The 16,762-nt window shown below is 38.5% G+C and overlaps 2 protein-coding genes across 2 annotated transcripts in view; both read right to left on the bottom strand.

The window, feature by feature from the left end:
* LOC140169810 (uncharacterized) overlaps nt 1-4,385 on the bottom strand; it is a 7,877-nt gene extending 3,492 nt beyond the window's left edge. The window contains exons 1-3 of the mRNA XM_072193114.1: nt 2,647-4,385; nt 1,090-1,282; nt 369-616 (exon numbers count right to left, since the gene is read on the bottom strand). Coding sequence (XP_072049215.1) covers nt 369-616; nt 1,090-1,282; nt 2,647-4,379 — 2,174 coding nt within the window. The 5' untranslated portion in view covers nt 4,380-4,385. The remainder of the gene's footprint in view (nt 1-368; nt 617-1,089; nt 1,283-2,646) is intronic.
* A 1,526-nt stretch (nt 4,386-5,911) lies between these two features.
* LOC140169809 (uncharacterized) lies at nt 5,912-16,288 on the bottom strand. Its single transcript, XM_072193113.1, has 5 exons — nt 16,019-16,288; nt 14,305-14,448; nt 10,999-11,224; nt 10,236-10,465; nt 5,912-8,746 (listed from the first exon to the last, which is right to left on the bottom strand). The coding sequence occupies exons 2-5, from the start codon at nt 14,431-14,433 to the stop codon at nt 5,912-5,914; spliced, it is 3,420 nt and encodes a 1,139-aa protein (XP_072049214.1). The 5' UTR covers nt 14,434-14,448; nt 16,019-16,288.
* Nucleotides 16,289-16,762: the final 474 nt, after the last annotated feature.

Here is a 16,762-nt window from a genome sequence, read left to right as displayed (position 1 = left end):
AAACCCATTCGCACGCTAAGACAAATCCTTGTGTCACTCAAGGACAAGACAGATAAGAAGGACATTACAGGTCCGGTATACTACATCCCGTGCCAGGGCAAAACTGTTACCGGTACCGGACAGTGCAAAGAAGCTATTGGCAGTTCAAGTTCACATCAAAGCCAACCAACCATCTTTCAACAAAGACGTGGGCCGGTTCAAACTTTCAGGAGTCTACGAGTCTGTTACCAGGTCAACGGTCAAGAAGATCGCGACTCGATACAGTCACTCACTCGCTGATGAAAGATGGAGTACCATCTGAAAATTCGGATAGTAGGAATTATATTTTCTTTGTGTTTGGCTGAAAAGTTTAAATCAAAATTATTTACCTATTGTATTCATCTGTTCGACCAAGCTGTAATCTTTGTTCTTCCTCGCTCAGATTATTCAATTTGCCACCGTTCTCTTTGTATGATTTGTTATAAGCTTGTATGTCAGTTTTTAAACTTTGATAGGTCTTTTGCTTATAAATACTTTGCCCTCCTCTTGTTGAGAACAAACTCGAGTTGCTGTAGGCAAGACTGAATTGATGTTGACGCATGGCGGGCTCTTTCCATCTCCTTGGATCTGACTTTATCTGAAAAGAGAAATAGAAATAAAGATGGATAGGTAGGTACGCACGTGGGTAGATAAATAGGCGCCCATTCACCATGTTCACTTTGTCGAAGGTTTGATATGTCGAATATAAAACAAGGGCGAGGGCTATGTTTAGGGTTTAATAGGGTTAGGGCTAATGAAGAAAGTATAGGTTGACATGTATATGTACCCATATCTTCAACAGTATATAGATGAAGTATACTTCGAGAATAAATTAAAAAGACTAGTTTGCGTGTAACGTCTTGTCAACCAGACCGAAAATGCCGTACTACGCAGGTCAGGAACCAATTACGCCGTGCTTTTGCTCTGACATCAGACGCAAACTAGTCTTTTTAATTTTGTCTTTGATCATAATGCAAATTAAAATGTTCCTAGAATATCAAAATAAACAAGTATTTAAAATAAAGTATAAACAAAATCCCCAACACAAGCAGTAAATAATCAGTCCAATACCTGTTCACCGACTTGTTGTCGCAGATTATTGGGATTTGTTCCAGTTCCATGCGTGATGGCATCGAATAAACAGTTCTGATTGCTACCGTCACCTGTTTGTCCTTGTACAACATTGCCATGTTGATCCAATCGCTGAAAATGACCGCTGTAGGAACTGACCTTTCCTGAACATTTCTGTAGGAATGATCTTTCTCTAGAAAGAAAATGAATGTTTCATCATGTTCAATATTCAATTATACAGTGAAAATAAACTCGTATTTCATTGGGTCAATAAACGCAAAAGTTCCCAAACTGGTCTATGTAATACAATCGGTTGGTTTATAGCAATCTTCATTTCGTTACTTGGGGAAACAATGGCGGTATTATTTATAATAAACATCTAAAAAAAGTAATTACCCCATTAAATAATGGCCATTATTAAAAACGGGTTATTGTCTTACAAATCTGTAAACTGCGTTGGAAGCAGAATTTATTCCTGTACATTTTGACACCTCATTTGTAGCAATTGACTAAATGTTGATGTCACAGCGTACATCAATGTAACCCAAGATTTGAAAGTTGCAGTACATTCTATTGATTTGTATTCAGTATAATGGAAGGAAATCTGTGTAATGATATCTGAGTGTTTTTATATTGTTGTAAGTGGAACTTTCAAATCTGGACCTCACTACAATGAATTGACCGGTGTTTTATTGTTTTCTGGGCTATCGTATCAAATGATACAATAGCCCGTTTTTGAATAATGACCATTATTTAAAGGGAGTAACTACTTTTTTAGATGTTTATTTAGCAGTGTCGTTACACAATCACGTAGTAAAGATGTACAGAGAATATCGCATGGGTGAGATAAATCCACAAGCCTCAGCATACTTTACAGGATTTCGCTGGGCACTGTGGCCCAAGACACACTATATAAACCATTAAGCAAATATTAAGGATTTGCAGCTAAGGAGCGCACCTTATACATGCCACAATAAACAATCACAGCCAGGATGACCTCAACGAGTTCTCGTACGGATAACCGAGACAAATATCAGTTACGTCTTTGCCCAGGAAATTTCAAATTAGCTCACTGACTCACTCATTAACGAGAACAAACGCTCGAACTCGCGTCGTTATCACCAATGCACCGGAGTCTATCGCCTTACCTATTGAGCTAACTCGACTGCTGTAGTCAAGGCTGTGCATATTTCGCAAGCTTACCTGTCAGTAGAGGACACAGTGGCTCAGTGGTTACGGCCTTGGACTCCTAATCTGAAAGCTTGCTCGACGTGCGTGGGTTCGAGTCCCCGTCCCACCACCGTGTTGTGCCCTTGGGCAAGGCGCTTTGCCTCACTTGCCTCACCCCACCCAGGTACAATGGGAAGCTGTTAGGGATAGTCACAGTCGTTGTACTGATGAACCCTGCGCCATTTGTAGCCTGCAAACGTGGTTCCGACATATTCTAATGACGGCGGAATAAATGTAAAGCACTTTGAGGCTGTTTACGGCATAAAGCGCTATAAAACATGTACACTTATTTATTTTTATGTGTGGTATAATACAGGATTTTCTTACCCTTCTTTCGTTTGAACCAAACGCAACCGGATTGGTTCTGTTCCAGGTTTTCCTTCGAACTGGTTTGATGTGACATTTTTCCCTGTTTTCTCGTCAACTATGTCTATAATAATGCCTCTACCGCCTTCGATTAACCCACTTTGCACGAGTATGTTAAGATGAAGGTCATTAGCTGGCTTCGATGGATCTGTAGCTTCTCTAACCAGCTCATTGACTTGATTTACCTCTTCTTGACTAAAATTTGTTTGTGCGGGTTTTGTGTCTTCTGCGTCAACTTTCATTTCCCAACTATGACTCTGATCTGTAAGCTGCTGGTTGACGTCAGCTCTACCCAACGCATTAGCAGTCACTGTACCCAATTTTCCCGATACATATTGACAAGCATGTCTTTTGCTAACGGAAACCAACAAGTGGGTAATTTTGCTGGTAAACCCATCAGTCACTATCTCGCATATGGATATGTAGAGACGATCATGTACATCAGAATACTGACCTGCGTTATCATTTGTGTTTGGGAGCTTAAAAACTTCGGTTATTTCTTGTGCTAACGCTGAAGCTACTTCGTCTTTCATATAGTCAGCCGTAGGCCAATCCTGAACAAGCTCAGCGACCATACGCGTGTACTGATATATCTCGTTCCCAATTGATATCAGCTGAGCTAAATTACCACTTTTTCTCGAAGCAACAGCTGACATCAACCCATTCCATCTGTCCATATGAGAGCCAATTTCATTAAACACTTTGAATTTGTTCAATACCTTACCAAGAGCTTTATCACACGTATATTTGACTAGATCGTTGAGTTTGTCCTTATCTAATTCTGAAGGTTTGGTAGGCATATTTTGTTCGATCACTACCCGCAATATTCCATTTAAACGTTCTGAACGCTTTAAGTTTTCTGTGATGGTGTCATGAAAGTGCTCTTTAAAAATGTATTCCAGAATTCCAGTGGAAGCTTTGTCCCAAAGTAGTGAAACACCTCTCATCACGATCTGTTTTCCTACTTCTTGCACTGCATACTTAGTGGCTGTCTTAAGGCATGTTTTTAAAGTTTGTTTTGTTGCGGTTTTTGTTGCTACATTAGCTGCCCCTTTGAGCCCACTAGCTGCTCCCTTTACTCCCTTCCACGCAGTCTTTGCGGCCTTTTTCAAAGCACTGAGCCCACTTGCTACTAGAGATGTAGTCAAACTTATGGCCTTGGAAATGGCCCATTGAGCCCACGAAAAGGCGCCAGTAGCCATTCCAATCGTCCCCTCAATCAAATCCGAAATACCTTCGCTAATCAGTCCTGTACCCAATGTTGCCGCAGCCCCAAGAGAGAATCCAATCACCAATACACCTGTTACTACTTGAATAGCACCTAGTAAGAAGCACCATAATGCATTCCAACAAAACTTGAATTTTTTCTTCTTTTCCACTTTAAAGAAGTAGGTCATTCCCATGTCAGCCATCAGCATCATCTCGTCTTCCATGACGTCATCGGACACGTCTACCGCAAAGTTTAAGCCGACAGGCTCAACGCTGAAGGTAAATTCATCTTTTGATGCCTCTGGACTGTCTTCCTCTTTTAGCTCTTCTTTTGCCATTTCTATAGCCTCAATCCATGCCTTTATGAAGCTACCACGAGCAGTTTGTTGTCTACTGAAATTCGTCTGTCCTTCATCTGATCCAAGGTGAGATTCTGCGTGACCTGCTGATGACGCTGTTTGAATACATGACGTGACGTTAGTCATTTCTGCTGTATACGCCTTTATGGCTCTTAATGTCTTGTCAAGTAAATCTAACGACTTCTGCCTGTATCCTTCTTTCTTCACTTTGATGGTTACATAAGCCTGGTTATATAAAGCAACAGCATTGTACACTTTCTCTGTGTCGATGAGTGTTTGCCATCGCTGAAGTACTCAAAATCATGCGTTGATTCTTTACCGCCCCTAAAAGTGCCATTTTACTCATTGCGTTGCGACCATGGTCATAACAATTGTCGGACTTCCCCTCTTGCGTTTCATCTATTTTCGTTTGAATGTCACGCTCCATGTCACGTTGCAAGTCTGAAAGCTCGATTCCATCGTCTTCTATTTTGGCACGGTTCAGAGTTAGCCAAAATGCCCACCTTTCCTTAACGGAGTTGAGTCCTGGGCTATAGTCAAACCTATGGTGGCGGTGTATCAAGGAAGCCCAATAATTGGATACGAAGAAACCCAAACTACGTAGCGGCTTGCGAGAACCCTTTGGATCTGTCGAATTATACAGACTTTCGAAATTCTCAAGCTTTGTGCAAAATGCTTCAAAAAGGGTTTCTCTTCGAGTTGTGCTGATCAGTTCATTTGCTTCTAACGTTTGAATCTTTTCTTGTTCATGTTTAGATCGCAGAGCATGCATTATCTCAATACTATGATCTTGATATGCGCCGGGAAGACTTTCCTTGTCGACAATGAGCTGAAACATCCCAGGTTCACCTTTTCTGGCTGTTCGTCCAATCATTTGCTTTTCAACTCGCATGTTTCGGGGAAAGAAGGTCAATAGCACAAACAAGCCACCGCTGCTTTGAACATCACTGTGTACTTTGTAATCTGTTCCTCTACCACCGAGAGTTGTTGTGATTATTACTTCGCCAAGGTTATATTCCCGCTTTTCTATGTCATATTTGTGAATATCGCTTCTAGTATACATGTGAACTTCACAGATATTGCTGTTTTCGAAGCTATTGATCTTAGTTTCAAAACTTTCGGCAGTTTTCAGATCTTCACAAACAACTAGGACAGCTTGTTGTCTTGCAATAGTGTTTACCCTTTCACAAATTGCACTCATCCAAGAATCTCTTCCTTTATCGATTTGTATCATTGGATGACATACTAACTTCTTTGTTCGGTGTGGCGGTAAAGAGAGGCACTTTGTAGAGAAATGCCTTTTGAGGAAATCATGGTCAATGGTGTCACCCAGGGTTCCTGTTACCCCGTGTATTCCACCATTGTCCAAATATCTGTGAAAGAAGCGGTAATTTGACATGAAATTGGTCACAGTTGAGACCGGAGATATCGCAAGTGCATGCTTCATCTCCAAAAATTGCTGAAGCCCATCTGCCCACTTTTTGTTTTTCTCCAGAATTCCAGTACCTTCAAAATCTACTGGAAGTACTCGGTCAAATGCATGATCCTGCTGCTCATTTTGTGGAAGTGAGTCCCGTCCATCCGCAATGACATATTCGCGGCCCAATGTCATCGAAAGAGCCCTCAAAGCATTTTCAACAAATAACGGAAGACACTCGTCAACATATTTTTTCAGGTACATGGGAAGAACTATGTCTGTTGACTTTTCCAGGTTCAGTTATGTCGGTGCTATCTGAATATCTAATCTTCTTGCTCACTACGTCGATTGCAAGATTTTTCAAATCCTGGTCGGTGAATATCTCGCACGCCAATCCCTTTTCCAACAGCAACACAGACACTAGGTTCCTCTCATCATCGGAAACGTCATCAAAACATTCCCGAAATGGTATTGCTCTATTATTAGCTCCAATTTTGAAGAATTTAAATGAAATGTTAGCCAGGTCCTGACACTCGATAAGCTGTACTTCATTTTCTGGGGTAATGTTTGCCATAACGCTTTGGATTTTTTCCTGCAGTTCCTCTGTTTCGTTATCTTTGTACATCTTTTGAATATCGTCGCAGTCACTTCTTGTAAACAAGCCGATGGAAATTCCTTCCTGAAGGACCGTACAAGCCTTTTCAACTAAATCCTCTGTCCGATCTACCATATTTTCCGCTATGGCCGTGTGTATGTATTGTGGCTTGGTAGCCCATACTATATTCCCAGATGAATCTTGAATTTGGTGATACGATGAAAGAAGACACCAGATGGTAGCAAGCAATTGTTCAATGTGTCTGAGGCTGGTTGTGTTGTGCGATAAATATGTAAGCTGCAGTCCGTTATCAAGTGTCATAGAATCGACTTCATCAACGATGACCACTTGAAATTTTCGATTTCCTCGGATATTTCGTCGTTCAAATTCGTGACGAAGAATATCAGCCGCGAATTCGGAAGTTGTACCATAGACAATGTTAGACTGGTATTTCTTTCGTAAAAGAGAATCGGCTTCTTCCTGGTTCTTGCAACTTAACGTTTCGGGTACTGGAATAGCACATGAGGATAAGCCTAGGTCCTTGTAGAAGGGCTGCCATTCTTCTTCGTCACGTCGGGCTAGCACTTCAGAGCTTGTTATAACATCAACAAAAGTTCCCTGTAAAGCTAGTATTGCAGCAAACATAGCCACAATCGTGGACTTTCCTTCGCCTGTTGCTACTTCAAGTAAGCAGCCCGTTCCATTTTTTTGCTCGAGAAGCAAAGTGACAACAGCAAGTATCTGGTTATTTCGGGGAATGAATTTGGTATGTTTCTGGACGTGCTTAACAACCTCAAGAACTGCATTAGCAATTCCCGAGCTAGAGTTAAGATTTTGCTTATGTTCCTTCCTAATTTCCAGTTTGACTATGTGCGTATCCGATTTTGCGTATTTTGTTCCTTCCAATGTTCTTGCAATTTCCTCGATAACATCAACTATTTCTTTGTGCATTTCTGGAGACATTGTAGTAGAGTATTCTATCTCCTCTAGTAGTTGATGGAATGGTCTATCTTCTTCACTGTCTATTATACGATCCACCACCTCCATGATATTCGTCATGTCTTGGTCTTGGTTGTTGAATTTGGTGCCGTTCATTAGATTGTAACAACACTTATATTGTGGAAGCAAATGAGAAAACTGCACAGTGTCGACGTCTCTTTCTTGACTTGACGGACCTGTTGAAAATGAAATATGTGGCTCACTACAGCCTATGATGAGACACGTGAATTTGCTAACCGGTCTGGATATTCTATCAATATCATTGAACTGAGACGGCGTACCGTACACTATATGTGATGGCACTGAATTACAGGGAGTGTGTTTAGCACCTGCACCACACGAGGATAGACCAAGACCGGAGTAGAATTCTTGCCACTCTTCAACATCGGTTGTAACATACGTCTCGTTCGATACAACGATATCTACTGCATGAACAAGTAATGCTTGTATTGCAGCAACCATTGCTACTACCACAGACCTTTCTTCACGATCGATGGTTGTCAAGTTGTCGCTGGACTTACATACCAGAGTTTCAATGAGTAGACGAAGTTGATTTTCATTCATGTCCGCCTTTTCATGGGACGTCATTGCCTCTGACAAAGCTACAATAATATCTGCAAATTTGTCAAAGGAAAGCTCATTGCGACATTCAGGTAAAATCGTTGCCCCAGTTGTACCTTCTTTTTGTGCCTTGTTCTTCCTCCAAAAGAATAGAGTCCACTCCTGGCGTTTTTGTTCTTTCTTTCTAATCCTTTCTTTCTCTCTTTTGCTTTGAACTAAGTTGATTAGTTTTTCAACATCTTCGGCGGTGCACGTGGGTGATGATAAACACACCTGATGCGCAGGAGGTGGACAAGGGAAATGCGTCTCTTGCAGTAAGCTCGTGTCTTCGATATGGTATATGAGGGCCTTACGTAACATATCAGCACGATCACCGATATCAGTAAAAGACAACAATTTTAGAGCTGACATTGGAGACCATATTCGATTACTGATAAGTAATGACAAATGGTCTTTTTCCTTTATAGTTAGCTCACATGGAGGTCTACGATACCGGGAAGGTAACAGCTTCACGCAGTGCACAAGTATCTTGGTGGCTACTTCCACATCGGTGTTAGTTGTAACACTTAGAAGACGGAGAAAGAGATCAAACCTAGAGTCTAGGTTGTGAACGCCGATACTATCCTCAAGTTCTTCTACCTCATCAAACATGGTAAAATTATGTACTGACTCGCTCAAGGCATTGAGTATTATAAGCTTTTCCGTCAACCTTACTTCATTGTAAGCAGTGATAGATAACACCTCATCATGAAATGATGGTGATATATTATTTGCATGGCAGTAGTCGGCTAAAATAAAGTTGACCAGATACCCGCTACGATCTGATATCGTATAGTTTTGCAGGGATTTGGACTCTTCAAATTTTTTATAAGCCGGTTGAGAAGCTACAATCTTGTCGTAAATTTTACCGGCGGAAGTGTCCTGTAAGGTCAGCAAAGAATATATATTATACAGCTTGAATATTCATATATATTTGAATATTTACTACGTAGGCTATATTATACGATATTCAAGAGACACATTAAAATATATAAACAGGTTACTGAACAAAGGTCGGATTTACCATTGGGCCATGGACACGGGTCCAGGACCCCCAAAATGAAGGTATTCTCTTTTTCATTGTTAATATTTAAATGTTTACTTATAAACAAATCATATTTGACAACAATAGAGCCTATGTTGTGTTTAATTGTAATTCCTATCAGAGTATTGTTCAAATTTTTGCGGCATTTCTGCTGCAGGGAGCTTCGCCCACCTGGACCCCTACCAGGGAACCTTCGGCGGGCCATTGAACCCCACGCCGGAAGGATCCTGCTACGCGCATATCGCCCTATGGACTTCAACATCACCTCTCGGTGAGTTTGGCGGCCTCCAAATTTTGGCCGGTGCCCAAATGGTAAATCGGGTCCTATACTGAACATCCTACTTTGACAGCTGGGGTAGCTGGGGACTGAGTTTTTAGACTAAAACTTACGGAAATGTGCAGACGGCAATGCGTGCGTACTGCTTTTACAGAGGGACTGATCAATATTGCGGATTGATTGACAGTTGCTCATACTTAGTCCCAGATCTGTGAGTAAAGGAGGTTACGATTGTAACGTAATTGAAACACACATATTGTTTTAATATGGAAACATTAGTTTCTCGCTAATTGTGGTTGATAAATGCAAATGTATACCGCTACTAATACGTCACTCAGTTGTGATACAAGTCTATAGTCTATTCAGTATAAGATGACACTTGACCCACATGGCACATATCGATAATTTTGTTTCCGAAAGGACATGTTCAAGTTGTGGTAACATTCACTAAAGCTATCACACATATTCGAAAAGTTTTGTAAACCATTTGATCTTTAGTCTCTATCTTTGTCCACCTTGGGGACCTGTGTACTTCTGCAAAGGTTATGTGGTATGGACGGACTATATCATCGTCTGCTGGTCTGTTCACCGGCAGAGGATGATTTAAGCACTACCAGCAAGTCTTGCGGTTAGCACAGCTGTGTGAGTAAACATGACACCACTGCCCGCTCGTTGTATACACACGTGCATGGTTAAATTTGAATTTGGACAGATATATTTACAACAAAAACACCTTCTAAAGGTTGGTCGATTTCACATTTTATGTTATCTACAGAAGGTGTGGATTATCCTTCATGCATACATCACTTTAGATCTGAAATCGACCAACTAATAATGACACACGGGCAATTCTAAAACAACATCTTTTGCACAGAGTTCAATGAGATTTGAAAAGTAAAGTGGCAGTTGAAACTCTAGTGATAACACTTTTACAGTGCATGATGGGGCTTCCTTAAATCATCCTCTGGTTCACCGGTAACTGACTTCTTTAGCGCTAAAGTTGGCTTATCCTATTGTATAATTATGATTATTCCAGAATCTTTACTTACCTCATCATCTGTGATTGAACTTGATGGACATTTGAATGCTTCCTGCAGCAGAATCTGTTGTTTTCGGGCAGGAACATCTACTTGGATGTGCCTTTCTAACTTGTTTTCTATTTCCAGCAGTCTTCTTTTCTTCTCATCTCTTTCTAATTGGATTTGCCTTTCTAGTTCTTGTTCACGTTTCAGTCGTTCTTTTCTTCTTTCCTCCTCTTCGCGAAGATCCCCCTCCCTGTCTGTGTATATAATACATATGCATTTTAATAGTCAAATACATCATAATTATCTAGGTCTAAGATAAAGATGAACATTTTTTTATTTAAAGATTAGTAATACGCCCTTATAATATACATGCGCTATTCGCACATGATTAAGGATAATTTGGGGAGAAAAAGGAAGGAAACATGGAGTGAAAATAAAATAAAATAATAAAATGAAATAATAGTTTGTTAAAACAAACGTTATCTATTCATTTGAGCCGAAATTATGAGATAAAATGAAAGAATGAAAAAATGAATAAAATGAAACCCACTTAGGATATGGTGTAATATACGGGATTTAAATGTTAAATAACACAATTAATTAAAAATTGTCCTGTTGTCTTACACGCACATGGAATGTAACCGATTCCGATTAGATGTAAGTTGGGAAATGTGTAAACATACATGTATTATGTCAAAACTTAGGTTTGGTAAAAAACGAATTCATTTCAAAATATCATACATCGTATGATCGTAAGTTAAGCAAATAAACAAACAAACAAGTTTACCTGGATGACCACATGTATCGCGCCTTCCTTTCCCATCTTGATACAGCTCTGCTGATTTTCTATCCAATGGTCTTATCCGCAGAATAATTTGCCTCGATTCAGGAAAATTTTCCAAATAATTGTACCTCAGCTGTGCATTTTGACCATCTCCACTGGAGACGAACTGGATGTGAACCTTACTTGGCTTGTGTAGTATGTATTCGACTTGGGAGTGAGATTGGACGGTCTGCAAAGAAAAATAAGCAAAAATAGGTACTGCATTTACAGTACAGCATTTTGGCTATTCCAGTTTGTACCCATACACCCCTACGGAATCCATGACCTTAATCATCAACACAGTCTGAATTTCAAATGGATTTACCTGAATGGATGACCCCATTTTGAAATATACACCACCTTACGGTCATGTCTTAATAGTCTATTAAGGGGTACTATACCCCTTCCCAATTGTGTGCCTATTTTTGCATTTTTCTCAAAAATTATAGCGCATTGGTGACAAGTAAGATATGTATATTACAGGGGCAAGGGCTACAACTACTGCACTAGAAATTTTATTTCAGCACAGACAACAGTTGTGGAGTTACAGTCAAAAATGAGAACTGACACCGTCTAATACAGGTTTAACGATCATGTAACAAATCGAATCTGTGACGTCAATATTGATATCGATATCAATTTAGCTGTTCCAGTTAAATTATATAACCATTGGCCATTGGCCGTTCCATCTAATTTACTCCTTCTGAAATAATGGCCCCAAAATAGCTGTTCCATTTAATTTACGTACTCCCTCTGAAATGGCTGTTCCATTTAATTTACATACTGGAATAGATTTGCCCTAATCAAATTGCATATTGTGAACTTCAATCGATCAAATTGCATAGCTTCACTGTGAAAGAGCGAATTTTTACGTTTTTAAGGTTAAATACAATTGATTTTCAAGGATTGATTCCAGAGGGGCGTAAGTTAATAATGGAAACAGCCATGCAGAAAAGAATGAACTCATGCGTACAACATTGTACAATAGTGTATCAATCTGAACTAGGGCCACGGACAAACCGCGGCTCGTGAGTCATCCTATAAGCCCTATGTTGCAGGGATAGGGAGGGGGCGACCATGATAGGACCATATGGGCTGATGGGGGGTGATTGTGTGCAGCCGTTTTCGGCAATTTTCCTTTGGATTTTCTAAATTTTCAATTTTCAAAATTATCCTGGATGATAGGCATATCTGTCGTCAAATAAATCAATGCTTCTATAGGCTATAATAGGCCTAGTAGGCCTATTTATACCCTGATTATGCAATACTGATATAGGCCTATATAACAATAACTATATACAACAACAATAACAAAACCAACAACTAATATTTTGTTATAAACTAATTTGTAAAAATATATTCATAGGCCGCGCGCCGCGCCTATTAGACTAGTATAGCCTAAAATTCCTGAATTATATAATGAAAAAAAAGGGCAAAAACAATCAATCGCTGCAGTCAGAAAGAAAGAAACGAACAAGAAAAAAGAAAAAAAATGAAAGAAAAATAAAATAAAATAAATGGAATGGACCACATAGGGACTCGAACACGTACCAAAGTTTTCCAGCTCAAAACTATAGTATTATATAGTCGAACGTGAGCCGGTGCGCCAACCGATTGAGCCACTGGGGAATACCTGAAATTGATCGATCTCAAACTGACTACTGTAAGTATTATGGAATAGTGCATGCATACCAGGCTCTTATGATAAACAAGCTCATTACCGCTGTAACGGTCGGAGGTATCGATGGCGAAAAACCTCGTTTTTTGCAAAAGTAGCTTAAATTTGGAGTGAAATTCAAATGGTAAAGTAAGCGACAGACATTTGAGAAATAATGTAGGCAGTTAGAAATAAAAATTAACGTTCCACAATCCAGATATCGATAATGTAACATAACAGTGTTTTGTGGTACAAGATTCTCGAAAATTGTTCCCAAAAACGGGCTAATAAAATTTAATCGGTACTGTATTTGGTTCTTCCCCATGGCAACATTATTTCTTTGGTCGATTTGTAGTACAATACAAAAAGGAGAAAACAATCACTCGGTGTGGTTTTATACGGAGCGAACATTTGAAAAAAACTGCATGGAACGCGTTTTTGATCTTGTGAACATGGTGCGTAAAAATGATTTAAACGAAGGATTTTCAAACGGATTCTAAAAATTTGTATAAACACACATAAATAATGTAAAGATACATCCATGCACCAACATTTGACTCACTGCGATATTTGATTGCTGAGAAAACGCGGTTTTAGAGAACAACTTTATACGTCTTTTATACGTTTTTTATACGTTTCTTCGTGTAACCTTAAAAAAAATGTTTTTGACGATCATGTGACAAATCGAATCCGTGACGTCAATATTGATATCGATATCAATTAGGCTGTTCCAGTGAAATTACATACCATTTAATTGACATACTCCCTCTGAAATGGCCCCAAAATACCTGTTCCATTTAATTTACTTACTCCTCTGTAATGTCTGTTCCATTTAATTTACATACCCCCTCTAGCTCTGGCATAGCTTTCCCTTAATCAAATTGTATATTGTGAATTTCAATCTATCGAATTGCATAGCTTCACTGTGAATACGAGGGAATATTTTTTACTTTTTGTTTACATAAAAATGACGCATTTTGTAAAGATAGATTGGCCGTTTTATGCATAAATAGCACGAACGTTTGGAAAAGGCCTCAAACAAATAATAAAGACACTGGTACGATGATGAAATTGCATAAGTCGGGGAATATCTGCGTCGCAATGTTTTGTTTTGATTTTAGGAATTTGACCTTAAAATTTACGACGTTAAGACATTATCATTCGAAATCAACAAAAGATATTTCAGCAGTATATGGCCACATTCTTTCCCTCGAGTATTTTGAACAGGTATGTGAAATTGCTGCAACAATGGTTCGCTGCATAATGGTAAAAACAGCCTTGACCTGAAAAAGGGCGAGAGGTGCTATATTTACGGATTCAGGCTAAATTCAAAATTGGTATAAAACGTTTGGTTTTTGATCGATTACAAAAATTAATTTTTGTCATTAAAAGAAATTGTGTCTGGCGTGAATTACACTACAATTTTTATTCCTAGGGCTCTTTGATTTCTTCAAATATTTTTTACAATGATAGATTGAGTCCCCTGGCCCTCTATAATTACGCACAAAAGATCACCTCCCCTTAAAGGTACCAAAGTCTTTATGATATGTTAATTTGTGTTAAATGGTTAGTTTGGATAAGTAAAAAATAAAGAGGAAAGTTTTATTACTTACAGAGTCAACCCAATGTGTGCGGTTACCATCATGAGTGTGGACGTTATATTGGTGACAGCAAAGCAATTCTACCTTCCAAGACTTTTCAGTTTCATTTTTGATTTGAACCTTTGAATATCCGTAACCCATGTTTGATAAACTTATCTGAAAAATAAAAGGATAATATTAATGCACATTAGATTTTATTTTCAATATCACCATACAGCTGTCTCAATATATATAGGTTTGGGGAATTACATAATTAAAACGTTCTTTAAATTCCAAAAACCATGAAGAGTCTTTTTAAAATGGTGCAAAAATCATTGAAATCCGTTGACAAGTCACTGAGATATATATATATGAGATTGTATAAGTTTTGGACCTTTCCAATGGGGCCAATACAGAAACATTTTAAGCGTTTCTCTCCTTGCGAGAAAAATCATGCACATGGGGGGGTGTAATAATAATATAATATAATATAATATAATATAATATAATATAATATAATATAATATAATATAATATAATATAATATAATAATAATAATAATAAAAGCACATACTTATTAACTGCTAAACAAATTTGGTCTCTTAGCGCTGTACAAATGAATGACACATACCATTCAAATATAAGCGAATACAAGAAAAATATATTTTACTAAACCAACAAATTTATACCTATAACTATAAAATAATAAAATGGCGAAATAAATGCACAAAAAACCCACAAAAAACGTTACTGCAACGAACATGACATTCGCTAGATTAAACATATAGGACAATTAAAAAAGATGGGTTTTGAGACGCGTTGACCTGGTTAACAGAAACAGAGGTTTTTGATGTCAGGAGGGGAATCCAAGTTTATGTCAGCTTTTAATTAGTGAATGAAAACACTGCTAACAACGCGAAAACATGCTCCCCTCCGACCCGTATAAAAGCCTCTTCAGTGATTTTTTTTTAATCGTGCAAAATCATCCAAATTAAGATTTTTGCACTTTTGTTAGTAGCTGTGTTAATAGCATAAATGTGCTAACATCGCCGTTTATTAAAGGAACACTCCGGCGATCACAATATATAAATCTGAAATCTTATATGTTAGAAAAAAAATCATCAAGCACGAATCACATGGTTTAATTTAAAACAAACTCATATTGACCATAAAAACGAATAAAACCAGTTTCTCTCAACACGCGATATTCAAAATTCCCGCGGCGAAATTGCCTGTGGCAATTTGTGTGCCCAGGAAATTTGAATATCGTGTGGTGAGATACGGCTGTTTTTATTTGGCTTTATCGGCTACGGTGTCATGCACAGAACTCTTTGAAAATGATATAGGATGCGTGATGAGAAAACCTTACTTGCCAAGTTTAATTTTTTTCCAACAAAGCGTTTTTGACTTATGCATCTTTTTGTCATCTCAAAATCCCATTAAATTACTAGAGGGAAGGGCACTTTGCCATTTTCTCAAAATATGCAAACTTTTGAAAACAAATATTGATTAAAACTGATTTTCTCTCCTTTATAGCAGTTGTATATAAAAGATTTAAGTATTTAAGAATTATTCCGCTTTTGTCACGCATTGCACAACGCACATAGCCCAACTGCGTGTATTTATATCAATACATAGTGTTATGAGTCTAATTTTCCCGCCTTATATAAGCCTTATATAAGCCGAAGAAACTTAAAAAGCCATAATACTTGTGTTTGTATTACCTTTCCCAGCACTAGGCACTTACCTCTACTTTTTCACCGGACTTTTCTTCCTTTTAATATATTTCCTCAACACTGCACTGCTCCCTTTAATATTATTTCCTCACCACTGCTCCCTTTAATATTCGGCATATCATCACCTATGGGCGTACAGCTACACGCTACGACAGTGAAGTATTAATGCCGTTCATCGATTCTGTTGCACTTTATTACATCATTGGCTTGCTCAGAAATTATTAGAGACACACCTATATCTTATCGGTTGACACAAAGCTTGATAAAATGCTGGAATGCCACGATGACAGGTCCTTATATGAACAAAACTACGATAGGTGGGAAAATCCCGCTTTAATGAAATCCACATTTCGCAATATTATACACAGGCCAAATAAAAACAAAAAATGTTTCACGTCCGCCTCCCTCCTAATTTTTAAATTTTCCACTTTTTAATACTTTAGTAAAATGTTAACCCTAGAACTGCTGAGCCAGATTTTGTAACATGGACTACGAGGGGGTACAACATCCCTAATTTTCAATTTAACGTCATATAGGTCTACCGTTAGTATTTGATACTATAATGTAGTATATAGCTATATCAGCATTGCACACACAGGGATTTCCCATACAAGACTCACCCAAGTAGCACGATTCCGTGTCAGAGCACAAATTAGATTAGTTTTTGTGGCGCCCTCTACGGAGGCGCCACAATATATATGCATGACTTTGTGAAACGCTTCTAATTTCACTCTTGCTAGATTGACTTCGCAATT

The sequence above is a fragment of the Amphiura filiformis genome, chromosome 14 (assembly GCF_039555335.1).
Source record: "Amphiura filiformis chromosome 14, Afil_fr2py, whole genome shotgun sequence".
Taxonomy (NCBI): domain Eukaryota; kingdom Metazoa; phylum Echinodermata; class Ophiuroidea; order Amphilepidida; family Amphiuridae; genus Amphiura; species Amphiura filiformis.
This window is presented reverse-complemented; position numbering and strand designations above follow the sequence as displayed.